The sequence below is a fragment of the Notolabrus celidotus genome, chromosome 8, assembly GCF_009762535.1.
Source record: "Notolabrus celidotus isolate fNotCel1 chromosome 8, fNotCel1.pri, whole genome shotgun sequence".
In the NCBI taxonomy this organism is placed as follows: domain Eukaryota; kingdom Metazoa; phylum Chordata; class Actinopteri; order Labriformes; family Labridae; genus Notolabrus; species Notolabrus celidotus.
The window spans coordinates 38175468-38201877 of record NC_048279.1 but is presented as its reverse complement, the minus strand read 5'-3'; the positions used below and the strand labels follow the sequence as shown (position 1 = coordinate 38201877).

The window sequence follows — 26410 nt, the reverse complement described above, 5'->3', positions numbered from 1 at the left end:
ATGTATGTCATGTAAAACTGTTGTGTTTATATTAAGGGCTTTCCAATGTACATTAATAAAGTTTTAACATGAATTTTAATGTAAAATGAGTGAGTTATCCTCATTGAACCATGATCTGTGAGAATTAAAGAACACCAATGCACTAAATCTGGATTTAAATGGTTAGTAATGGAGATATAAATTAGATTTAAAAAAAAGTGTATTGGGATTTTTTGGGGTTCTGACTCTTTTGGATAATTGAATATTCCCGGGTCAAATTGTTCCAGAGAAACGAACATAACAGGAGGGTTTTAAAGGTGACATATCATGCAAAATTGACTTCTTAATGGTTCTCTCCCTGAAATCTGTGTCCCTGTCTACACACCCCCTGAAAAGTCAAAGACTCCATTCTGCCCCTGTTCTGATTTCTCCACCTTTCTGTAAATGTGTGCTGAAACCAGCCGTTTCAGTTTTCAGTGTTTTTCATACGTCACAACGCCATCCGGTCTGTAACAGGAAGTCAGAGCTCGGAGCTTGTTCAGCCCATAGACTGTATAAAATACAACTCAACCCCTCCTCCGTTTTTCATTCCCTGCACACGTGTGTGCTAACAAGGAGCTTAGGAGGGAGGCATGCTAGTTGTAGGCTGTCTTAATAAACACAAAGGTCGCTTTGACTCCCCACGTCTGCAGATTTGAAGATCTAGTGGATGATTTTTATTTATCATGGAAAAAAGTGCTAGCGCTAGTTAGCATAGCCACATAGCCACATAGCTACATGTTGGTAGCTGTGTACCAAGACACACGTCGACATGCTGACAAATAAAACAATAAGAAACACTAAATCTGTGACCAATGGTTCAGAAAGGTCCTACTGCAGGCGCCTCTCCGTCAGGATCAGATTCTGGATCAGATTCAGGGGGTTGAAGTAACGCGGGTCTGTGAGCAGCCGTGTATATTCAGCCAACATGTAAACATTAGATCAACGTGCCGGACGGCCGAGGCCACACCCACTTCCTGAGGGGGCGTGGTCAGAGAGAAAACAGCCTGTTCTGAGGAGGACTGAAGAAGAGGGTTTTTCAGGCAGACCAGAATCTGATTTCAAAGTGTTTTTTTGAGCAATAAACTTTAAAGACATGTTTTGGGGACCTCTTAGACCAATATATGTTGATGAAAAAAGCGTGATATGTCACCTTTAAGGGTTCCTACACAATTTTTGAAATCAAATTTAAGACTTTTTTAAGACCTAACAGAAGAAAAAGTTTACACAGGTGAAGTAAATTGGTGAAGTCGTCCTCCCTTCATACCCGGCGCCTTCACCACTGGCTTTATTTCCTATACAAGTCAATCCTGGGCATGACACCTCCCTACCTGTCCTCTCTTCTTCACGTCACCCGAGCCTCAGATCACACTAGGTCCAGGAACTACATCAAGTTCATAATCCCCGGTACTTCTACTGTTTTTAATTCCTTTGGTTATGCAGAAAGCCAATGACAGGAACAACTTACAGAACACCCTCAAACTCTCAACTTAGACTCCACTCACAACCTTCAAGCTAAAACTTCAACAGATTTTAGTTGACTGTTCTCCTGCTGATCACTTCAGACATGCATACTTTTATACACACATGCTTTATTACACCTTGCCCACATTGCTTGTTACTTGTCCACTTTTGTTCTATTTATGATTACATGTCTGTGTGTGTGTGTGTGTGTGTGTGTGTGTGCGTGTGTGCGTGTGTGCGTGTGTGTGTGTGTGTGTTCCTGTTGGCGCCTCTTGGTCAGGTCATGTTTGTAAATGAGAACTGAACTCAAACATTTTTACCTAGTAAAATAAAGGTCTAATAAAAGGTGTGGTATATTAACTATAAATGCAAAGTTCAACCAGATATCACCTCCCAAAAAAAATACATATTCTGCATGTTAGCCCCCTTCAGGACTTTTATCATACTATGTAAATGTCATTTTTAATGCATTAGTGAGTCCATTAGGCCTACTTCATTGTTTTAGCTATTAAAAAAAAATGCTTGATTTCTGTGACCGCTTTTCCACGCTCGTTCCCACCCCCAATTCATTGAAAACACGAATTTATCACAAACACATACTGCCAAAATGTATACACACACACACACACTTTCACACACAAGTTATAAAAAAAACACTCCAAATGTTTTCATAGCTTCATGTTTATATAAATACTGAATATTGTACAAATACATGGTACCGTTTTCTCTGAAAAACAAACCCTCTAAAACCATCGCTGGTGGAGCGTCTAACTCAGCGCTGCCCCCTGGAGGCTGACAAGCACATGACAGCAGCAGAGAAGAAGAAGACAGTCACAGCAGTCACCTCGGTGAGAACCCAAAGACAGATCCTTTAGATGGGACTCATTTAAAGAGACGTTTCAACGACTTTCAAATACAGGCCTTCGTCTTTTCACGATCACACCTCCGACTTTTTTATTCAACTTTTCCCTTTCCATATTAGTTTTAAGCGTTTAAGCGTGTCGTCTTTATCTTCTCAATTTTATGTATTTTCTCATTAGTGGACATTTTTATTTCCAAATATTAGGGGTCAAGCAATATCGTTTTTTTCTGGGCCCAGGGACTGATAATCGATATTTACAGCCAATGAGCGTTTAACGTAAAAATTGAAAAACCCGTCAAAAATTAAGAATTTTGAAAATGACATCTTTTCACGTCGTATCCAGGAGATAACAGTTACAATTAAAGTTCAGTGACGCCACACAGTCATGTGACCCTTAGCCAATCAGATGGTGTTAGAGGTAGCGCACATTTTACTTCACTTTTTAAATCTAATCGGTGATCGGTAAAATAAAACGCTGATAAAGTTAATCGGTAAAATGCTAAATGTCGGCCAGGATAATCAAAAAAGGTTAATTAGTAAAAACATTTTCAAACTTGCGTGTTCACTTTTAAAGCCGATTTTAAAAATGATTTAAACTCAAGTTCGTGACTCCTCATCTCAAAGTGACGTACGTATTTTTACGCCTTAAAAAAAGATCGTTAAAAAGAAACCGTTTCATTGGTTTTCAGTTTTATGATAAAACTTACGAATTCAACCTACAGAGCAGATCGTTTTTTAACATTAAATACGAGTTCTCAAAAATAAAAACTCTTACATCAAATAAATACGTAACCACCTGGTTCTTCTCCGGGTCTGAGATTATTGGTGGATCTTTGGGATGACATCATCATTAACAGAGAGAAATAATCAGCAGGTTAAAGTTTACGTTTCAATAAAAGGAGAGTGAATTTATTTCAGACGTTCGCTAAGACACATTGGAATTTTAAATTAACGAGAAATGACTCTGCAAAGGTTTAAAGCTTCAACAAGAATTATTTTTACTGGCCTTTAAAGAACGAGGAGTTCATCAGATCGTTAAATAAGACTGATGATGTATCGTGAACAGGAGGTGATGAGGCACGACTCCCACCTGTTCACTACACGTGTAGCATGTGCAGGATACTTTGGTTCTTCTCAGACAGAGAAGTTCGTGTTATAGAAACATTAAAAAGTAATATTTTTAAGGAGGTGCTTGTTGACCGCTGTCTCGTTCGGTTGTGTTATTGTATGAGATGAAGTTACAGTTCAGTGAAGTTCAGCACGGCTGGCTCAGTTTTTCTTAGTGAGGTTCAGAAACACAAAGGTGTGTTTTCAAGGTGTGTGTGACGATACTCCTCGCCACTAGTTCCTCAATAGAAGTCAAAGTTAAGCCTGGTTTATACTTCTGCGTCAAATCGATGCTGTAGATCTACATAGACCTGTTCCAATGCATGAGTCCATGCTCACAGCCTGCGGTCACCTCCCTTAAATGTAACTCTGGCCCTGAAATGACGGAGACAGCAAGCTCTGTGATTGGTCCACTAGGCAGCTTTGTATGGCCGTCATTTACAACATTTCTGGAATCACAGTAATATGACCTTAAATGGAACATGCATCGACAGTAAATCAACTAACATCCACTGTTAATTGACCGTACATCAACAATCATAGACCGTTAATCCACAAACATCGACCGACCGTAAACTGACCATCCATCAACCGTAAATTGACGGTAATTCGACCAGTTTATTGACAAATATCGATCGTAAATCAAATGTAAATTGACAAATATCGACCATTCATCAGCAAATATTGCCTGTTTATCTACAAATGTTGCACGTAATTCGATTGAAATCAACCGTACATCCACTTTAAATTGACAAATATGGACCGACTGTTAATCGACCGTACATCCACCGTTAACTGACCGTAAGTCGACCGTTAAAAGCAAATATTGTCTGTTTATCTACAAATATAGACCGTCAATCGATTGAAATCAACCGTACATCCACTGTAAATTGACAAATATGGACCGACCGTTAATCGACCGTACATCCACCGTTAACTGACCGTAAGTCGACCGTTAATTGACAAATATTGACCATTCATCTGCAAATATAGACCGTTAATCAAAGTACATCGACCGTAAACTGTCAAATATCAACTGTAAACAAATAACAGCCATAAGTTGACAAATATTTACCGTCAATCGACCATAAATGAAACGTAAATTCCATCTCCTCTGCTCCTCTCCTCTTGTAATAATTGCTGTATCATTAATGGTCTCACGCATCATCTCCAATTTGTCACGACGTAGCGCTCATGAACGCGTCGGCCACCACGGCGTAGAGTCAACTCAAGAAGTATAAACCAGGCGTTCTCATGATCCCTGTTCTGACAGAAACCACAGACTCCAGATGTTAGTGAGCAGACTTTTGAAAATCTCTTGACCTCTTTCCCTCGTCATGAATAATAATAATAATCTGTGATGTTTGGGTGTGAGCTGCTTGTTTGGTTGATGTCTCGTCAGGCTTCCTGCTCTGTTTGCACGATCCCAGAGTAACAAAATAAAAAGTTAGCATTCACATCATGCTAGCAGGTACCAGAACTAAAATATGACCAGTTAAAACAGCTCGGCCAGGATCCTCAGTTTCAGTTTGGTGTGACCGTCCATCTCCGTCTGATAACTTCTAAACAGACACGTTGTAAAGGTCCGGATGCTGATCCGTCAGATCCATCAGGAGGTTTTAATAAGTCTGATCCTACAGGGATGTTTCAGCACACGGTTATTGTCTGTTTGTGTCCAGTGCAGGAGTGACTCAGTGTTAAATACGTCTGTTTGTACCATCATTTCCTCCGACAGCTGCAGATCTGAGATCAGACGCTGCAGCCGCTTTTGGCAAAATCTAGAAGCAGGACCAGCTCCAGAGTTTAAAGCATTAAATCCTGCAGGAGTAGCAGTGTACCGACACGTTTGGTTCCCCCTACGACAGCAGACACCGGTGTTCCGACATGTTTGGTTCCCCCTACGACAGCAGACACCAGGGCGTCTTGTTCTGGTCACACTCCAGTTTGGTGTTGATGACGGTGCAGGGAGCCCCGCTGATGGTCAGCTCCTGTCGGGACTCCACCTGGTAACGGAGGTTAGTCAGCCCCCCTTCAGGATCCACTTTAAACTGCTCCTACAGGGAGGACGACACCAGGGAGGGGACGGCATGTGGTTATAACGGGGTTCATACTTTATGGGTTGAAGATGAAGACAGCCCCCTCTTTATGTACCCACATGATGAGGACGGTTTCAGAGACACGGACAGATAGAGGCACAAGAGGGAGATTGCATAAGAGCAAATACTTCCTGTAACATGAGGTAGCTAATGTGACAACTTCTTTAATACTCAAGTTAGATAAAGACCTGGACTAGCTCTCTACATGCCTGATTTGCATAATCCTCACCAGACTTCAGGCTGTGGTAGAAACACAGACAACAGGGCACCACAGGAACCATTTCGTTCCTTGAAGAGAAGTTCCTGGAACTAGACATTCCTGTTATAGTTAGAGCTGGATCAGGCTTGGACCAGGTCTTAGTTATGCTGCTATAGGCTTAGACTGACACACTGGGATCCTGTCTTTCCCTCTCTCTCCTCTCTCTGCCTGTCTCTCACTTTAACTCTTCCTGTCCCATTAAAGTTACTAACCATAGACCTTTCTGGAGTCCCTGAGCTCCCTTGTCTCGTAGGTTCCTCTGGATCTCTGCTGTAGATTCCTTTTTTGGGGTCTGTTATTCTTTCTTTCTTTCTTTCTTTCTTTCTTTTCTTCTTTCTTTCCTTTTTCCTTTCATTCAATCCTTCTTACTTTCTGTTCTTCCTTCTTTCTTTCTCTCTTTGTTCTTTCTATGTTTCCTCATCCTTTATGTCTCCTTTTCTTATCCCTTCCTCTCCTTCACCATTTATCCTCCTCTTTTTCTTTCTTCTGGTCTCCCTCTCTTCTCTCTTTTCTTAGACCTTTCTGGAGTCCCTGAGCTCCCTTGTCTCGTAGGTTCCTCTGGATCTCTGCTGCTGTGGACGTGCCAGACTCCAGCTGCTACATCTACTACTATCCGTCTCCCCACTATCATCTCTCTCTCTCTTCATCTCCCTCTATCCCTCTCTCCAACACGGTCTCAGCAGATGTGTGTCTAACATGAGTCTGGTCCTGCTGGAGGTTTCTGCCTGTTAAAGGAAGTTTGTCCTTGCCACTGTAACTTGCTAAATGCTGCAAAGTGCTCTGCTCATGGTGGATTAAGATGAGATCAGACTGAGTCCTGTCTGGAAGATGGGACTGGATCTGATCTGGTCTTGATGTTGGGTCTTTGTTTATAATAGAACATAGGAGAAGATTGATGTTTCAGACACTCTTTTTGGTCTCTCCATCTTTAGACATCACACTCTGGGACTCCATATTTCAGATAAGTGATATCTTAAAACCTGCACCATAACTCCGCCCCATTTTGTGAATAACTCCGCCCACTTTTAGGTCTCTTTGTTCTGGACCATCACACTTTTTTAAAAGATGTATTTCAAGGATTACAGACGTCATGTTGGCGTCAGTGCTGTGTGCAGTTTTGACAACAGGTTGTCTGTGCGTGGGGAAGTTTTAAGAGATGTTTTTATGAGTCTGAATGTGAACTCAGATTCAGACGGAGTAGGACTAAAGGATGTTGATGAAACCTCTAAAGCCTCTACCTTTAAGTCAAAGGTGACTTTCTGCACATTTAAAAACCAGACTATGTTTCTACCTGTTTCTGAGACGCCACTCTCTTCTGGTCTCTCTTCCTCCAGGCCGGGTCGTGGATGTGGAGGAAGGTTTTATACCCCGTCGTGATCCCGCTCGGTCTGAAGAGCTGCAGAGAGAGAAACAACCGAGCTGTGGATACCCATGAGGAACTAAGGCAGACCACCCTCAGGTGTCATGATGTCCCGAGGTGTTTACCTGTAACTCAGCTTTCCTCAGTCGTCTGTAGAACTCGTCGTCCTCTCGGCCCCAACCCCAGAACCTGTTGGACATGCCGTTACACTGAAAACACAAACACATGAAGAGTTAACCGTGTGTGATCCTGTCTCCATCACAGACTGAACACTGCTGTGAAACGGCTCCACCTGGTGGACACTTTGAGTCATTACACCACCGTGTTATGAACAGAGTCTGTGTGCTGCAGCTCCGTACCATGTAGTAATGTCTCTTGGTGAGCAGCAGGATCCCGCCCACGTAGGTCTTGTAGTGGTACAGCGGGTGCAGCTCAGGGGAGGCCACGTGGAACGGGCCGTCCTCGGGGAAACCGTAGTCCAGAGCTTCGTTCAGAGGCAGCAAGTCCACGTCGTGCATCGCCAGGTAGTCTGTGTCGTTCCCGCTCTCCAGGTGACCCACGTTGATCAGAGACGCCCGGTTAAACCTGGAATCACAAAGGACAGGTATCAACGTCTCTGTGGGAGGAACTCAAAGGTACAAGAAGACCTCAAGGCCATGGGGGGGGGGTCCGGTTCATTCCCCGTCTCCTCACCTGTAGTGATCCACCTGGTTGATGATGATGATCTTGTGTCGGATCTTCTTCTTGTTGAGGAACGTGTGCATGAAGGGAACAAACACCAGCAGCTCCTCGAAGCGCTCTCTGAAGGGCACGATGAGCGCCAGTTTGTGAGGACCCCAGGAGGGGTCGTCCGTGGCGGACGCCAGGCCGTCAGCCGGGCAGGGCGGAGCCTGCAGCTGGTGCTGGGAGGAGGGGCGGCGGTCCTCGTGCACGGGGGAGGACATGTCGCCAGAACAGCTGAGCTGCAGCCAGAGCAGAGAGACGAGCAGCAGGACCATGCAGAGGCCGAACAACTTGTAGACCGTACATCTACCGGACAGGAACCTGAGGACACAGGAGAGGAGGAGAGGAGAGGAGAGGAGGACACAGGAGAGGAGGAGAGGAGGAGAGGAGAGGAGAGGAGAGGAGAGGAGAGGAGAGGAGAGGAGTACACAGGAGAGGAGGAGAGGAGGAGAGGAGGAGAGGAGGAGAGGAGGAGACAGGAGAGGAGGAGAGGAGAGGAGAGGAGGAGAGGAGGAGACAGGAGAGGAGGAGAGGAGGAGAGGAGGAGACAGGAGAGGAGGAGAGGAGGAGAGGAGAGGAGGAGAGGAGGACACAGGAGAGGAGGAGAGGAGAGGAGAGGAGAGGAGAGGAGAGGAGAGGAGAGGAGAGGAGAGGAGAGGAGGAGAGGAGGAGAGAGGAGAGGAGGAGAGGAGGAGAGGAGGAGAGGAGGAGAGGAGAGGAGAGGAGAGGAGAGGAGAGGAGAGGAGGAGAGGAGGAGAGGAGAGGAGAGGAGGAGAGGATTCAAACATGAGGATCAAATATTAAATAAACAACAACAGAAGGGATCACTTAAACCCAGGGAAACACAAGTGAAGATTTTTTCATGTCCTTTTTTTTGTTTCTGCAAATATTTGTATTTTTTTATAGATTTTTTATTTTTATGTCATGCATTTATTTCACTGATTTTAAAATAAAAAAATACTTTTTTGGAATAATAAAAATTTCATAATAATATTGATTTTTTTTTATTCAAACAAAAATAAACTTGAACAGCTGATTCTGTTAAAAAAAGTCCTGACTCGACCTGAAGAGGGAAAAATTCAAATTGTATCACCCTCATCACCGCTGACAGTGTTAGTGTGTTAAAGTGACATTCATCAGGTATTAATGACACACACACACACACACACACACACACACACACACACACACACACACACACACACACACACACACACACACACACACACTCACATCTGTGCATTCAGGAAGGGAAGCAAGCGAAACACACTTGTGTTTGAATTCGTTCTTGTCTTTGTGATTTTACTTTTATGTTTGTAGATTTCTTTAAAGAGAATTCTAGAATCATAAGGTGCATTTGGACCAAGAGTTCCGGGGTCTTTTAGCCCCCAGAACTACTTTCCCCTGAACTAAAAGGTTCCTGGTCCCCCATTGTTGTCTGCGTTTCGACCGCAGACTAAAGTCCCGGGTAGATTGTGTAAATCAGGCCAGTGACGTATGGAGGAAAAGATTATATCAAATATTTTGAAATCTTAATAAAAACTAAACTAGTTTTTATTCTCAGGAACTCCCTCTGTGTTTCAATAACTGTGTAAACTCCACAAACACTGACACGTTCAACAGAAAGTCCCAGGACCTTTGAAAGGAATTCCCCCCTAGCAGGGGCTTTTCAGGGGGCAGATTATCTACCCCTGAGCTGAATTTAGACCCTGGTTCCTCTGCTCGAAACGCACGTAGTTCAGGGGTAAAGTTCCTGCGCTGGAAAAACAGCTACCTTCTTCTGCAACAAACAGCCAGAAATGAAGGAACTGAAAAACAGGCAGTCACACTCAGACGTTTCCAAACTGTGAAAACAGGAAGTCGACAGAGATTTAAAATGTTGGTTATTGATACTGAAAGATAAGAAGGTCATTTTGATTCCTCTATGATTCTGATACAGAAGAATCTTCAGATCATGTTTGAGCTTTTTTAAATGACTAGTGAAGTGTGTGTATGGTTTGAAATGTTTACCGCTCTGAAAGTCTGAAGTTTGATGGAAAAAAGGAGAAAGTTAGAATTCTGAGAATTTTAAAAAAAAAAATCAAAATTTTGAGAAAATAAAATATTAAATCTCCAAAATTAAACAAAATGTATATGCAGTCTTAAAATGATTTTTTTTAATTTTAATTCTGAGATTAAATTCAGAATTTTGAGGAAAAAACAGAAAAAGTCAGAATTTTGAGGAAACTAAATTTAAAAAAAAAAGAATTAAAAGGAAAATAAATTAAAAGTCAGAATTTTGAGGGAAAGAATAAAAGGTTAGAATTGTATGTAAAAAAAAAAGAAAAAAAAAGGAGGAACCAAATTCTAAGTTAAAAAGCGAAAAAGTCTGAATTTTGAGGAAAAATTAAAAAAGTAGAATTTTGAGGAAAACAAATAAAAAGTCAGATTTTTAATGTAAAGATGTTCAAAAAAGTGATGGAAAAAATAACATTTCTGAATTCCAGGGAAAAATATAAAAGTTAAAATTCTGAGAAAAAGAAACTCCAAATTGAATTTAAAAAAATACACTTTAAATTCGTTTTTCAAGGGAAAGGGAAAAGTCTTATTATTTTTAGTAAAAACAGAAAATGTCAGCATTCTGAGAAAGGAAAAAAAAGTCAGAATACTGAATATATTAGTAAACACAATAAAAAATAATTAATTTTAGGGACACAAATAAAAAGTTTAATTTTGAGGATAACTTTTTTTTTAAATTTTCTTCACAAACTATTACTATTACTTTTACTATTGTGTCTCAGAGTTCTAACAAAAAAACCCACAAATACACCTCAGAGGTTGTTTTTCTCTCCTGCTCTCATTAAAGGTTTTCAGTGATCCTCTTCCTTCTCTAAAGTTTTGATCTCTTCACATTTAATCCACTCAATCAATCAGGACCTAAAGTACCTGAACGACCTGATCACGACCCCGGACCACAGTTTGGAAACCTCTGATTGAATCATCAGGTTCTACTCACTTCTCTTCTGGACCAGGAACTTTAAAGGTTTCATGTCTTAAAGGGTCACAGAGAGAGTCAGTGTCTGTTACTGTGAATGTTTTAAAGAGGAGTAAATCTTCATCTCACCTTCTCTCCTCTTTGAAGTAAAGGACAGGTTTCCTCCTGGATGAGTACATCATGTCTGAACCTCTGAACTTCTTAATATCACTTCAACACAAACTCAAACTTCTCCAAGAGAAAACTCAGGACAGCTTTAATCTGTCTCCATCATGTGTTCACAGAGACCACAGAGTCCTCCATGCTAACTAATCCTCCTCAGGTAGACCCTGACCCGTCAGATCCACAGCTCGGAGGAGGACTCTCTGTAAAATAAGGCCTTAAAACCCATCTCTGGACCCTGTTCTCTCTGAACCTGGACCCGGTCTGTGATCCTAGAGCTTCCTCCTCTCACTGTACACGTAGCATGTAGCATTAGCATGTAGCGGTCCCCTCACTCCGGGTCCGGGTCCGGACTCTAAACCGTTAAATTCACGTTAACGTGAGTCCCTGTCCGGTACCGAGTCTCCGTTCCTGTTTGACCTCCGTGAAGAACTTTAAGAATCCTCAGGAGAACAAACCGGGAGGATCTAAAGGGTTATCTCAGGAGGGGAAATCTAACAGAAGCCGATTGTGATGTCGTCCGACCGCTAATACAGCCGACTGGAAACGGAAACGGTCACTACAAAGGTTCCGCCCCGTAGTTCAGCGTCAAAGGAAGTCATTTCAATTTTCAATTCAATTAAATTTAGCTTTATTGGCATGAACAAAGACATGTTATTGCAAAGCACATACATTCATACATTACATATATATTCATAACATTTTATATTAATAAATATTCATTTATTTATCTTTAATTATATACGCCTTGTTATCATGCATATTCTTTCAAAGACAACTTTATGTGTTTTCCCCATTTAATTTAATTTAATTTAATTTAATTTAATTTAATTTAATTTAATTTAATTTAATTGTATTTACTTTATTTTAACTAATCAATATTTTTCAACTGCCCCCTCTTTAATATCTAACCTGTCCTTTATGTACTCTCTGGTTGTTTTTAAAGTAAACTAATCTGGCTTTCTTTCTCTCTTTTTTTTCAGGCTCTTAATCTCTCCTTTATTTTTTTGTCATTCAACTTTTTATTGCATTTTTTTCAATATTTCTTTGTTCACCACAAGTTGACAAATTATATATAAGTTATACAAAAACCAACAAAAAGAAAATAGAACAAAAAATAATAATATAATAATGAAATAATGATAATAAAATAAATAAATAAATACAAAAAATATTAATAAAAATAATAATAAAATAGCATTTTTCTGTATTTTCTTTATTTTTAATTATACATGAATATTATTTAAAAAGCCAACTTGTTGGGGCGCTGGTGGCCTAGCGGTCTAAGCGCCCCACATACATTACTCGGCATTATTTGTCAGTAATTTGTAATTTGATTTTGTGAATACTTTGTTTTCTTATAAAGGCTTAACTGCTGCTGTAGATCTGACTAGTGGAGCTTCATTGACACCTAGTGGCTCTGTGTGGAACTACACCTGATGCATGTAAAGAGCTTCAGGTGAGGAAACAGAGTTTGGAGGAGACGAATGAACCCAGACCACCACCAGATTACCCCCCTTAATCCCTCTTCAGGTTTTTCTGTACCTTTGAGTTCACCCTGCAGAGACGTTGATACCTGTCCCTTGTGCTCCAGGTAAAAAGCTTCAGTGTAACGTCATATTATTATACCAGTTGACAAAAAGTGTCTGAAAGTGAAAACTTCTGTTCACATTCGTTCAGATCTTTTTGACTTTATTTTATGTTTGTAGATTTTTTGTTTGAGTCAGAATTCTGAGATTTATTGTAACTTTTAGCATCGTATATATAATTTATTATAAGTCATAAATAGTAACCTGCATACATATAAATGATAAATACATGAGTGATTCAACACGGAGTAAAAGGAGCTTCAGGTTACTGATAACAGGTCCACTGAGTGTATCAGAAGGTCTGACACACCTCTCTGCTGTTTAACTTTCACTTTCATATTAAAGTGTCAAGAACATGAATCTCCAATATCTGGACTTCCTGTTTGGTTTCCCTGTTTTGTTGTAGGTGTTGGCACGCTGTTATGTTAAAAAATGTTCATGCATGTATGTTAAAGAGGTGGAGGGGATTTAGTTTTCACCATGCCTGAATTTGAGTGAGTTTTGAGGCACATTGAAGCCTCCAGGTTAGGAATGAATTTGTGCAAAGAAGAAAAACAATCTTTAATGATACTAAAATAAAACACACTTCTTCAACCATTTAAACCAAATTTGACAAACTTTATTTTGAGTGCAATTTCAGACAGATTTCACGCAGACAGAATCCCTCCAAAATAAAATAAATTCAAACCCCTCGTCCAGCCTCAACCAACCGATTTAAAGTCTAACCCAAGAAAACACGTCTGAAATCTAAAAAAAACAAACCACCAGAAAATAAAACAGAAAGAAGTGGAGGAACTTCAAAAGGATAACCCGCCCTGTTCTTCTCAAAAAACTTCCTTTGAATCCGACAGTGAACAGACGTCACATATTCCACGCTGCAACCTCGAGTTCTCATGAGACTTCGGAGGATTTGAGACGTTAGCAAAGCTGAATATCGTTGTTTTAATCTTCTTCTGGAGTCTGAGGAGGAATTCAACACGAAGGTTTGTGATTCTAATGAACAGAACACGATAAAGAGATCCTTCAGTTAGGTTTTTAGGGGGGTGGTCTTACATCTCCTTTTTTGCAGGTGTGGCCATACATCTCCTTTATTTGGGGGTGTGGCCATACATCTCCTTTATTTGGGGGTGTGGCCATACATCTCCTTTTTTGGGGGTGTGGCCATACATCTCCTTTTTTAGGGGTGTGGTAATACATCTCCTTTATTTGGGGGTGTGGCCATACATCTCCTACTTTTGGAGGTGTGGTCATACATCTCCTTTATTTGGGGGTGTGGCCATACATCTCCTTTATTTGGGTGTGTGGCCATACATCTCCTTTTTTGGGGGGGTGTGGCTATACATCTCCTTTTTTGGGGGTGTGGCCATACATCTCCTTTTTTGGGGGTGTGGCCATACATCTCCTTTTTTGGGTGTGTGTGGCCATACATCTCCTTTTTTAGGGGTGTGGCCATACATCTCCTTTTTTTGGGGGTGTGGCTATACATCTCCTTTTTTGGGGGTGTGGCCATACATCTCCTTTTTTGGGGGGTGTGGCCATACATCTCCTTTTTTGGGGGTGTGGCCATACATCTTTTTTGGGGGTGTGGCTATACATCTCCTTTTTTGGGGGTGTGGTCATACGTCTCTTTGGGGGAGGGGCAGTTTTAATGATATATATTAAGGTAGAAATCATACAGGGAAAGCTTTCATTTAGCTTTAACTGAACTTTTTGTACAGGCGACTTCTTTTGGAGCGTCAAACAACTCGACATCCGACACCTGAGAGCAGAGGAATCTTCGGCAGGGTCCGAGAAAACTGAAGGAGCTCATTTGATGTTAAAACCAACAACAACAAAAACAGGACGTTCACAAACAATTTCAGAAACCAGAAGTCTCCTGAGGACGATGCAGAACGTTGGATTTAAAAAAAGAGAAGAGGATGGCGGCGTCTAAGCGGAGCCACAGGATTAAAAATATTCTCTCAGAGTAAACCAGCGAGTCAGACGAGGTGGACAGAGACATTCGCTCAGTTTGGGACACAGTATGTGGATTCACTCGCTCGCGGTTAAACACAGCAAACTGTCTCGTTTGATTTGAATTCACAGGAAACAGAACAAACGTGGAGACGCATTTACACGAATACAAACAGGGCCAAAGATAACGTCACGTTTCACCTCTTAGATGTTTAATATCTCATCAAGAGATTATACTTTCGTGTAAGTATTCATGCGACCGCATTCATACGCATCCCTGCAACACCTGAGGGTCAAAACTGAACGTATGTGCTTTGAAGGTTTGGACGCCGTTGGCACGAAGAGGAGCTCCGACACTGAATTTAAATATCCTGCGGTCTTAAATGTGTTCAAACTGCTCCTTTAGAAGTCTTCATCCTGCAGCAGGTAATCCTCGATGGATCCACTAACAGGTCTTGTTTGTGTCCCTGACAGGCTCAGGTTGATATTCTACGTTACAGAGAGAGAGCTTTACGATCACGCTCTTCTACTTTCCTCTAACATCTGGAGCTTTGAAATCCGTCCTGTCCTCCAACAGCTTCTTCATAATGGACTCTGCACATCTCCAGCGGCCAGTAACAAATCATGTCCTCGTCACAGTGAGTCAGACGGAAGCAAACAGGTCAAATGAATATAAACACACATCGATAACACGACGTTATCTGAACATGCCGACCGCAGAACGTCGACAGAGCAGACTGAGATCTACTGAATGTGTGAAATAAATAGAGTCGTCACATTTCCCCGACGGTCTCCTGCGAGGCGGAGAGGTCGTTACGATCAGGGACGATAAGAAAACAGAAAGAATCATCAGGATGTTTGAAGCCGGATCTGCAGCTGGGTCCGTCTGCATCACGTCTCCTTCCACAGCAGCGACCGCCGCCGCCGCCGCTCAGTACTGCATCGCTCAGTAGACAAAACACACACACTCTCTCTCTCTCTCTCTCTCACACACACACACACGACCAAGCATACACTATCAAACACACACACTCTCAGGTTTACACCAGCTTCTTAGCCTCGAAGAAGCTCTTCAGGTGTCTCATCTGCCAGATACCGATGGCCACGAGGATCAGGGTCTGCACGATGGACCACCAGAGGACCCGCTGGTTGGTGCTCTCGCTCGTCTGACGGAAACGCTCCTCTCGATACTGAAGGGAGGAGAGAGAGAGACGGACAGAAGGGGGCGCTCAGCTACTGCGGACGTTAACTGTGCTGCAGGTTAACGTGTGTAAAAACATGGACCCACCCTCTGGTAGTTCTGCTCCTTCTGGATCTGGTCCACCTGCTCCACCAGCTGCCTCACCCTCAGCTGCAGCTCCGTCAGCTTGTCTTTGGCAGCGATCTCAGCGTAGTTGTTGGCGTGTTCGCCGACCTGGATGTCCAGGTGAACTCTCTGCAACACAACAGGCGTGTTCATGAAGACAAGGCGGAAAAGAAGGGAGGTATTTAACTTTGTAACACGCTAACGGATGTCTCCACGCCTGGACTAAAGCATAAACAAAGACACTGCGGCGCGTCGTGAAGCGTCTCCTCACCAGCATGCCTCCAGCGAACAGCGAGAACTTGGAGGAGTTGGAGTGCAGGCAGATCTGATGCTCTCCAGGTGTGTGTGAGGTGAAGGTGAACCTTCCTTCAGAGCCGTACTGCCGAGACAGAATCACCTGCAGGACACACAGAGAACACACACCTGTTACACACTGATGGCGACGACAACGATCATAGGACGTTTAAGGTCCTCACCTTGTCGTCAGGATCTCTGACCTCCACGAACATACCCAGACCCTGCGTGGCCGGCAGGTACTCCTCTCTCTGTTTGTCATACAGCTGAGTGCGATAGTTACCTGCACACACACAAACACACACACACACAGGTGTCACAGTTAGAGGTGTCTCCCTAAAATCACTTTATGAGGAGATTTCCCTTTGAGATCCAGAATCTAAAAGAGAGTAACAGTCTGCAGATTATGAACACGCAGAAATCACATTAACCAATGCGTCTCTGATCCGTCTCAGCACCAGGTCTGATAGGTTTCCATTCTAGTCAATGTGTTAACTTCCACTGGATCCGCTCTGTTGTGTTCCGGCTGCGTATCTGATCCGGCAGGTCGGAGTCCTCCGGATCAGATACACAAGACTTCTATTTGTGCCGGATGCCGGAGCACGACGCATCAATCTCAACAGAGCAGATGGAGCGGGACAGGAAGTCAGGTTTCACCAAAACCAAATGAAAACATCCGGTTAAAAAGGTCTGACGTGAATAAAGTTATTCTTTATAAAGTTTATTATGTTTGTTATTCTTGTGACCGAACAACAACAAACTGTACAACAGGGTCCTGGCCTCGGGCTTGCACCATGTTCTGTTTCTGTATTTCTGTCAGTGTCACTTCCTGTCAGCGTCACTCGTGTCATGCTGGTGGAGCACAAATAGACACGCTGAATGTAATGATGACAGACAGACACTCACAGGAACTAGACTCTCACAAGCTCAGGTATGAAGTGTATTCAAATATGAACCTGAGGGAGATTCAGGTGTGGAGTTTTAAGATGACTGCAGAAGGCACTGATCCAACAAGAACTTAAACTACAACAAACACGGGACGATTGTTTAAGGTGGTTCTTATATTTCATAAAATAATAAATAAAGTCAGAAAAATAAAATAGAAAATCTAATATAAAACAATAAGAAAGAATAAAATAAAATCAGCTCAATACCAGAAAAATAAAATAATAAAGAATAAAATAAATACCCGAAAAATAAATAAAAAATTAGAATATAATATAAGAAGAAAGACTCAAATAAAATAAAGTTACATCAAATAAAATATCAAATAAGAATAGAAAAAAATACAATAAATTCAGATAAATACCACACAAATATAATATAATAATAAAGAGTAAAATAAAATAAGGTAACAGTAAATACAATATAATCAAATAAGAAAGAATACAATTAAATAAACAAAATCAGATAAATACCAGAAAAATAAAGTCATATCAAAATAAAATTTAAAAAATGATTGTAAAACAAAGACGGTCATGGTGGTGATAATGCAGTCCACGGCTGACAGGAATTTACTCCAAGTTTAAAGGCAGATTAAAAAGGTAAGTCTTCAGTTTACTTCTAGAAAACTGAGATAAGCTTCAGACTGTGCAGATAAATGTTCTATTTGAATATTTAAATAATCATGTAATCATAAAAAATGTGACTCTTCTCTCATGTGCAAACTTTACAGGTAAAAGTATAATATCTAGATCATATCCATCCAGAACATCTAAACCTCCTAACACAGTCAGGATCAGGGTCTCTGAACACAGTCAGTATCAGAGTCTCTGAACACAGTCAGTGTCAGGGTCTCTGAACACAGTCAGTGTCAGGGTCTCTGAACACAGTCAGGATCAGGGTCTCTGAACACAGTCAGTATCAGGGTCTCTGAACACAGTCAGTGTCAGGGTCTCTGAACACAGTCAGTATCAGAGTCTCTGAACACAGTCAGTATCAGGGTCTCTGAACACAGTCAGGATCAGGGTCTCTGAACACAGTCAGTATCAGGGTCTCTGAACACAGTCAGTATCAGGGTCTCTGAACACAGTCATTATCAGGGTCTCTGAACACAGTCAGTATCAGGGTCTCTGAACACAGTCAGTATCAGGGTCTCTGAACACAGTCAGTATCAGAGTCTCTGAACACAGTCAGTATCAGGGTCTATGTATCAGGGTCTCTGAACACAGTCAGTATCAGGGTCTATGTATCAGGGTCTCTGAACACAGTCAGGATCAGGGTCTCTGAACACAGCCAGGATCAGGGTCTCTGAACACAGTCATTATCAGGGTCTCTGAACACAGTCAGTATCAGGGTCTCTGAACACAGTCAGTATCAGGGTCTCTGAACACAGTCAGTATCAGAGTCTCTGAACACAGTCAGGATCAGGGTCTCTGAACACAGTCAGGATCAGGGTCTCTGAACACAGTCAGGATCAGGGTCTCTGAACACAGTCAGTATCAGGGTCTCTGAACACAGTCAGGATCAGGGTCTCTGAACACAGTCAGTATCAGGGTCTCTGAACACAGTCAGTATCAGGGTCTCTGAACACAGTCAGGATCAGAGTCTCTGAACACAGTCAGTCTCAGGGTCTCTGAACACAGTCAGTATCAGGGTCTCTGAACACAGTCAGTATCAGGGTCTCTGGGTCTCTCTCCTTGTGTCTGCAGGAGGAGCTGTTCCATTAATCAGCTGATATTTGCATAGTCAGGTGAGCTGTAAGAAGAGGACAGTCTCAGGTAACCCTGACTCTGACAGGAAGGTTCATTAAATTAAATATAACAGAACTTTAAACAGGTGAAACACCTGTCTAAGAGCTGTTTAAGGTTGTTTAAGTGATGAATACTGTCTTTAAGTGAGTGTTACTTCCTGTATTGATGACGTTTCTGATAAATACATGTTTAAATGTTTAACACAACAAGCTAATGTTCATTATAAAGTGTGTGTATTGTTATCTGTCCCTGTCCCAGCCCCTGTGAGGTGAACCAGGTGTGTTATATTATATTTAATATATATATTATGAGTGGACTCTCTGAGAACACGACACACAACTTTAGCCCACTTAGCCGATTAGCTCACTAGCTGAAGTTAGAGAGCTAGCATTAGCTTTAGCATTAGCTCGTGACCCCCTCACCGATGATCATGGTCTCGTCCGGGATCTCCTCGATGAAGCACTTCTTCTCGGTCTCTCCGATGTGGAAGTACAGGGAGGAACCCACGCTGTACAGAAGGTTCAGGAGGAACAGGGACAACACACACGACTTCATCCTGACAGACGCCATCTTCCTGCCGGGAGGGAGCTACACTGAGCATGCGCGGGGACTGCAATGCCACGTAAACCATCGTATTAGTCTGACCAATCAGAGCGTCGGACGAGGCTGATGGGTGTTGTAGTTTTTATTCACCTGGCCTTCAATGTACACAATACAGTACAAACACACATCACTGCAAGGACACGGTTATACTTCCTGTTTAAAGACATACAGCTCTTTAAATTCAGTACTTCTTTTAAATCTCACTTTGTAATTTTATTTCAGTAAAATTAAATAGTTTTTCTATCTAATATAGCCCATTATTATTATTTTAATCATTGCTTTTACATTTATTTATCTTATTTATACATCTATTTTATTCCCTGTATTCACCTGATCTTGTCCAAGCTACCTTATTTTTAACTTTTCTTTCCATTCTTACTTATTTTATTAATTTTACTGTGTTGATTTTATTTATTTATTTATTTTTATGAACTTTGTTTATTAGGACTTTTCTGACAGAATGTGTTATACACTTGTAATTAACAGTGTCTTATAATAATAATAATACAAACAAAAATACATACATACACATACAATAATCATAGTAATAACAACAATAATAAAAATAATAAATAATAATAATAATAATAATAATAATAATAATAATAATAATAATAATAATAATAATTAACAATGAAGAAAAAAAAAGAAGAAGAAGGTGACAATAATAAAATTAAACAATAACTGAAGAGGAGATGAGTCTGCTGGGTCAAACCTTATATGTGATGAGAAAATTACATTTAAAGAAAAAAAGAAGGGCGAATCAAATTCATCTTCTGTCTGGAATTAAATTAATTTAAAACAAAGACTAGGTAGTTATTTTTTATTTTTTAAATCTTGAATAATTCAACTAATCTCAAGAGTACCCTACTGCAGGCAAGATGGCGCCGCCACAACATCCACACCGGAAGTCCATACCGGAAGTCCATACCGGAAGTTACAAAGCTAAAAACGTTGCAATAACACCCACACCGGAAGTTACAAAAATAAAAGCCTTGAAAAACAGGAACGTGAACGCAAAATAAAAGCCTTCAAAAACACGTAGGTTTACGCGTAATTCTATGAACTTTTTTGCACTTACATTTTCATCGTATCAGTATTATTGACTAGTTGATTGACTCCAAAAGTGTATAGGCTGTTGAGAATTCAAGTTACTTAGAAGCCTGCACGAATCACTAAGTTATAGTGTTAACGTCTCAGCCATGCACAGCCTTTTGTTCCGAGTGTGTGTTGAAATACTTAAAGCTGATTATGATGCTGCCGTGATGACATCTGCATATGCCTCTCTTGTTTTGTCTGGGTCATATGTTATTTTATGTTGTGTTAGCCTGACTGTACCTCAGTACAGTTTGCTGTAGTGTTTGTTCCAAATTACCTTGCATGCTGTCTGCCTATGTGATCACATGTATAGATTAATGAATGAATTAAATACAGATCCAGAGTAGATCCACAGTCACGAGAGAAGAGCAGAATGTTATCTATGGTGCAGGGGCGAGTGGAGGAGGAAAATGTAGAGGTGTGTGGTGACTGTTTCTTTTTTAACATAATTTGTAACACGTTACAATGACACAGTGACAGGGGTGTTCATTAACCACAAGAACAAACGGAGGGAATGGTTTCTCCTTCTATTTTGAGACATTAGATGGGCGTAAACACTCTGAGCTTGTCAAACAGTTTTATTCAGATTGAATGCTTGATGCATGTACACCAATGTCTTAACAAGATCACTTTATTTGGCGTCCATGAAAACATTGAAGTTGGAACCTTCAATTAGAATGACTAGAAAAACTGCAAATGTATACATAGCTACTGTTTCTTTCCATCCAACCCCTACTTGAAATGTAGAATTATACTTTATTTTATGTTCTTTTAATGTTATATGTATGATGTCTTAACCCTTTTGTATTGATAATGTTGTACTTGAAAAAGAACAATGCACTTTTGCTATTACAAACTCCAAATCAACATAAAATATTAGGACTAAAATATTTCAACTTGAGGCACCACTGTCAGCCACTGATGATAGATGTACAGTACACAATCCTGGGGAGCCTCTGTTGTTTTTGTGGTGAATATAGATCTCTGTGTACAGCTTGAGTGTATTTTCCCTCTTACTTACAGTCTTTTCCTTCTCATCCCCTCCCCCCACACACTAACACTCTACATTATTCTGTTCTTCATACACAGCGGGATCTCTCTCACTCACTCTCTCTATCACAATTAGCTTTCTGCTAATTGATTTAGCAGCGACAGACTAATGCAATCAATACGCTACACGAAGAAGAAACTTCCAGTTCGAAGCATCCGGCATTGGGTAGAGAGGGGGTTAAAGAATCACTTCCGGTATGGACTTCCGGTATGGACTTCCGGTGTGGATGTTGTGGCGGCGCCATCTTGCCTGCAGTAGGGTGCCTCTCACTAATCTAGAAAAGAAAAGAAGTACTTGTATACATACTTTATTGACCCCTGTGGGAAATTAAGTTGTTGGAGCAACATAGACTTGGGTGCAAAAAAAAACAAAGGAAATACTAAATATAGAGAAAAAAACTAAATGCACTAAACAAATGACCAGCAAAAATAGATCCCCAAAAATCTAACTTAAATTAATTATTAGGACAAAGAAAAGTTTAGAAAATCAAACAACTACAACTACTTATTAATTGTAAACTAAACAAACAACTAAATACAATAAATAAACAAACATCTCCTACACAAAGACTGGGCTGTTACTGACGAGTTGAAGCAGTACCACGAACAGCCTGTGGGGGGCAGCACGGTGACATCACCTCAGTCTAACACACCCGAAGAAGAGTCATTTCCGCCAAGCTGTTTCCATGGTAATCTAACATGGCGCCTGGTAAGTAACAGACTCGTTTTAACAACAGATACTGTTCCTCCTGGATGAACCAGGAGTGTTCTCTGTGTTTCTGAGGATGAGTCTCTCTCTGAAGCTCAGGATGAAGAGGTGTTAGTTTAACACAGAGAATAAACTATCTGTCAATATAGCTATGTTGAGTTATTACACGCGCATGCGTATTAATCATTACAGACACACGTTAGAGGCAGTTAAACTGAAGAATAAGGTCTAATAGTGATTCATGTTAAATGTTAAATTAAGTGTTTTAATACTTTTGTTTTAATTTACATGATTTGGGCTTACAGCTTATTAAAATCAGACAGTATCTCAAATATTTCCTCAGATTGATGCAAAATATTAAATTAAACATACAGAAATATCCAACCTCTTTAATGTATGTTCTTTTATGCTCTCAGTATTTGTGTTGAGGCTCTTTTAATATGAGTTCCTGCGTCACTGTGGCGTGTGGAGGTGATCGTGGTCAGGTAACCATTAGTTGGAAGTTTTGGCGCTGTGGGCAGGAGCTTCTTCTTCTTCTTCTTCTTCTTCTTCTTCTTCTTCTTCTTCTTCCTCTTCTTCTTCTTCTCTGGGTAAGGCAGGCTAGACGCTACAACGGCGTATTGCTGCCCTCCTCAGGTCGATGAATCAAGTCCTTAGATCAATTCTTATATTCTTGTGTACACTCCGGTTCTGTGCAAGAACTCCAACAGTCTCTTAACTTTCGCCCAGTTGTCCAAGTTTAATAACGTGCTCATGCTAAAGACTGCTTCTCCAGCTGTTTGCAGGTCCCTGAACAGCGTCCTTCTTTCCCAAGCATATCTTTCACACTGCAAGAGAACATGACGCACTGACTCCTTGTCCCCACAGTCACACTTTCCATCAGGGTGCTTCCCTATCAGGGCCAGCCCACTCTTGAGCCCACAATGCCCGAGCCTCAGCCTAGTTCTGTGGGCAGGAGCTGGAGAGGAAGTCTCCTTACAGAATCGCTCTTAAAGGTGCAGTGTGGAGAAGTTAGCAGCATTTAGCAGAACAGGTTGGGTGGAAATCAGATATATACTATTTATAACTATGTCAAAATAGTGTGTTCCAGATATGTGGTGCATAATGACTAAATGCTGCTTCACCATGTTTCCTTCTGACTCTAGGGACTGAAAGCAGACCAGTACCTGATGACCTCAGAGGTCCAGGTGGTTCATAAAGTATCAGCAGATCAGCCTAAACCATTCAGGTCTTTATAAACCATCAGCAGGATTTTAAAGTCTACTCTCTGACAGACAGGAAGCCAGTGTAGAGATCTAAGAACTGGAGTGATGTGGTCTGCTTTGTTGGTCCTTGTTAGGACTCGAGCAGCAGCATTCTGTATGAGCTGCAGCCGTCTGATGGACTCTTTAGGGAGTCCTGTAAAGACCCCGTTACAGTAGTCTAGTCTGCTATAGATAAATGCATGGAGGAGTTTTTCTGCATCCTGCTGAGACATGAGTCCTTTAATCCTTGATATATTCTGAAGGTGATAGTAGGCGGACTTTGTAAACACAACAACACCTGGACGACTGAAACCAGTCTTTGTTTTCTTTTGTTCATTCACTGTTTTCCCTTCTCACGCCGTGTCACACGAAAGACGTAGTTAGTCTTTTGTCTGGCAGTAACACGATGTCAGATAACTAACTGTCTTTTTCTGGAGAGCTCATGGTCCTCCAAGGCCACCGTCGGGAAGGGGTTCATCTTAGAATCGGACCACTAGATGTCGCTTATATATTTATTTCCACACACTGCACCTGTGAGTCTCCCTGTAGACGCTGTGTTGACTCTGGACTTGATAAAACACAGAGGAACAACACTCTTTACATTATTTCAGAGCTGTGGGCCACAATAACCTAAATTAAAACAGAAACATGCTTGAAACATTTTATTTAAATTGAATGAGTCAAATATACCTGCCGTTTTTAATTCACCTTTACTCTACCGTCTGATTGGTCTTCCTCTAATGGCTGTTTTTTTCTCTTCTTCTCTGCAGGAAGCCAACCAATCGTATCCTTTACATGACCTTAATATAAAGTGTCTGTATGTATGTATGTGTGTGTGTGTGTGTGTGTGTGTGTGTGTGTGTGTGTGTGTGTGTGTGTGTGTGTGTGTGTGTGTGTGTGTGTGCGCGCGCTCATGCTCCACTCTGTTGTCCTTGACCCGGTTCCTCCAGCTGTCGTCCGCTCCTCTGCAGGTCCTCTTCTACCTGAACTGCTGGTACTTTGCTGCCTTCTACCTCGCTGAGGTCCTGATGTTCATCTATAAAGGTCAGTGAGAGTCTGAGGCACCTTCACACGTCTTCAGTGAAGGAGCTCCAGCTTTCCTGAAGTGTCATGGCGGTTTGTAAGCTGGTACAGTGACCTCTGCTGGAGGAAGAGTGGTACTACATTCGTCTTAAAGGACTGAATGAGGAAATATTTTCCTCCATAGATGAACCGAAAGTGATGAAACGCTTCAAGCCGCTCACACACTGATTAAGTGAAATTAAGACCTGAGCTCTGGACTAACTCTCTCAAAGAAAGGTCATTAACAACAGGCTTCAGATATCAGACAACCCTGTCTTATTGTTGCACCACATCCTGCAAACAAAATGTAAACACTGCTGAATACAGGAGGAGGTCAAAGGTCAAAGAGAGGTGGAGCTTCTTAATGAACGTGAAACTCTCAGACGTGTTCTTACATTGGTTTGTTTTATTCCTCTTGTCAGGGATTCTACTCCCCTACCCCTCAGATAATCTGGTTCTGGATGTGGTTCTGCTGCTGCTCTTCCTCGCTCTGGAGACTCTCAGGATCTTTTACGGTGAGGGGATAATCCAAAAACACAACAGAGACTCAGACGTTTCCTCTCAGAATCAGAGCTGACGTTTCCTTTGTTTCTTCATATTGATGATATTGAATATCTGGAACCCTCGTGTGTGTATGAAAGCAGAGCCTCGTGTCCTGGAGGAATGAGGAATAACTTCAGTGTTTAATCTCGTCGTGTTGTCTCGTCTCTCAGGCTGGAAGGGGAACCTGTGCGAGCGCTCTCTGGCCTCGTGTGCGTCGCTCTTCATCCTCCTCCCCTGCGCCGCGTTGGCTGTTTACTACCTGCTGCTGCAGACCTTCGTCCTGCGGCTGGAGTTCATCCTCAGCAGCGTCCTGCTCTGCTTCTACGCCCTCGAGTTCCTGCTTGGGCTGCTTTCCGTGTCTTCTTTCTCCAGGTGAACTGATCCTCATCTGAGATTATCTTAATCTGGAGATACTTTAAATTTAATCTGTATCTATAATTATTACTTCTGTCTCTTCAGGTCCAAAGTTTACTGAAGAGAAATCCCCTGAAACACAAACACGAGGAGGACGACTGTTTACTGTAAATAAAACATGTTTATTTTCTTATGTTGAAATGTTAATGTTTTTACACCAAGTATTTTTTACTGTTTGTTTTTATAGAAATGTTAAACTCTAAGGAAGGCCATGTTTGTAGTTTTTTAAGCAAATCATGACGATGGACAGAGATGTGTAAATAATATCAAAGCTCAAATAAAACAACTTTTCTATAAAGATCTGAATCAGACGCTTGTGTCATTTTAGAATTTAACACTCATTTAAAAACAAATATGTAATAATAATGAGACAGGATTTTACTAAAGTATCAACCAATCAGGTATCAGCAGCAGGTGTTCTAGAATTCTGACATCATCAAAGACAGAATTCCAGAATTCTGTCTTTGATGATGTCAGAATTCTGTCTTTGATGATGTCAGAGTTCTCTTTGATGATGTCAGAATTCTGTCTTTGATGATGTCAGAATTCTGTCTTTGATGATGTCAGAATTCTGTCTTTGATGATGTCAGAATTCTCTTTGATGATGTCAGAATTCTGTCTTTGATGATGTCAGAATTCTCTTTGATGATGTCAGAATTCTGTCTTTGATGATGTCAGAATTCTGTCTTTGATGATGTCAGAATTCTGTCTTTGATGATGATGTCATAATTCTGTCTTTGATGATGTCAGAATTCTGTCTTTGATGATGTCAGAATTCTGTCTTTGATGATGTCAGAATTCTGTATTTGATGAGGTCAGAATTCTGT

At 41.2% G+C, this 26410-nt stretch overlaps 3 protein-coding genes across 4 annotated transcripts; 1 reads left to right on the top strand and 2 right to left on the bottom strand.

Moving 5' to 3' along the window:
* Nucleotides 1-4280: 4280 nt before the first annotated feature.
* Nucleotides 4281-11573, bottom strand: b4galt7 (xylosylprotein beta 1,4-galactosyltransferase, polypeptide 7 (galactosyltransferase I)). The gene is made up of 6 exons (XM_034690569.1): nt 10993-11573; nt 7860-8210; nt 7526-7751; nt 7292-7375; nt 7098-7202; nt 4281-5505 (listed from the first exon to the last, which is right to left on the bottom strand). The coding sequence occupies exons 1-6, from the start codon at nt 11043-11045 to the stop codon at nt 5350-5352; spliced, it is 975 nt and encodes a 324-aa protein (XP_034546460.1). The 5' UTR covers nt 11046-11573; the 3' UTR covers nt 4281-5349.
* Nucleotides 11574-13211: 1638 nt separating this feature from the next.
* On the bottom strand, nt 13212-19467 carry tmed9 (transmembrane p24 trafficking protein 9). Its single transcript, XM_034689669.1, has 5 exons — nt 19283-19467; nt 16350-16450; nt 16145-16270; nt 15856-16002; nt 13212-15757 (listed from the first exon to the last, which is right to left on the bottom strand). The coding sequence occupies exons 1-5, from the start codon at nt 19428-19430 to the stop codon at nt 15608-15610; spliced, it is 672 nt and encodes a 223-aa protein (XP_034545560.1). The 5' UTR covers nt 19431-19467; the 3' UTR covers nt 13212-15607.
* Nucleotides 19468-22212: 2745 nt separating this feature from the next.
* si:rp71-1d10.5 (transmembrane protein 216) lies at nt 22213-25881 on the top strand. Of its 2 annotated transcripts, none has more exons than XM_034690192.1 (6): nt 22213-22320; nt 24335-24348; nt 24515-24608; nt 25049-25141; nt 25340-25541; nt 25629-25881. In XM_034690192.1, the coding sequence occupies exons 1-6, from the start codon at nt 22311-22313 to the stop codon at nt 25642-25644; spliced, it is 429 nt and encodes a 142-aa protein (XP_034546083.1). In that variant the 5' UTR covers nt 22213-22310; the 3' UTR covers nt 25645-25881. The 2 variants fall into 2 exon arrangements, with proteins under 2 accessions (XP_034546083.1, XP_034546084.1); XM_034690193.1 differs by lacking the exon at nt 22213-22320 and adding an exon at nt 23525-23548.
* The last annotated feature ends 529 nt before the right edge of the window (nt 25882-26410 follow it).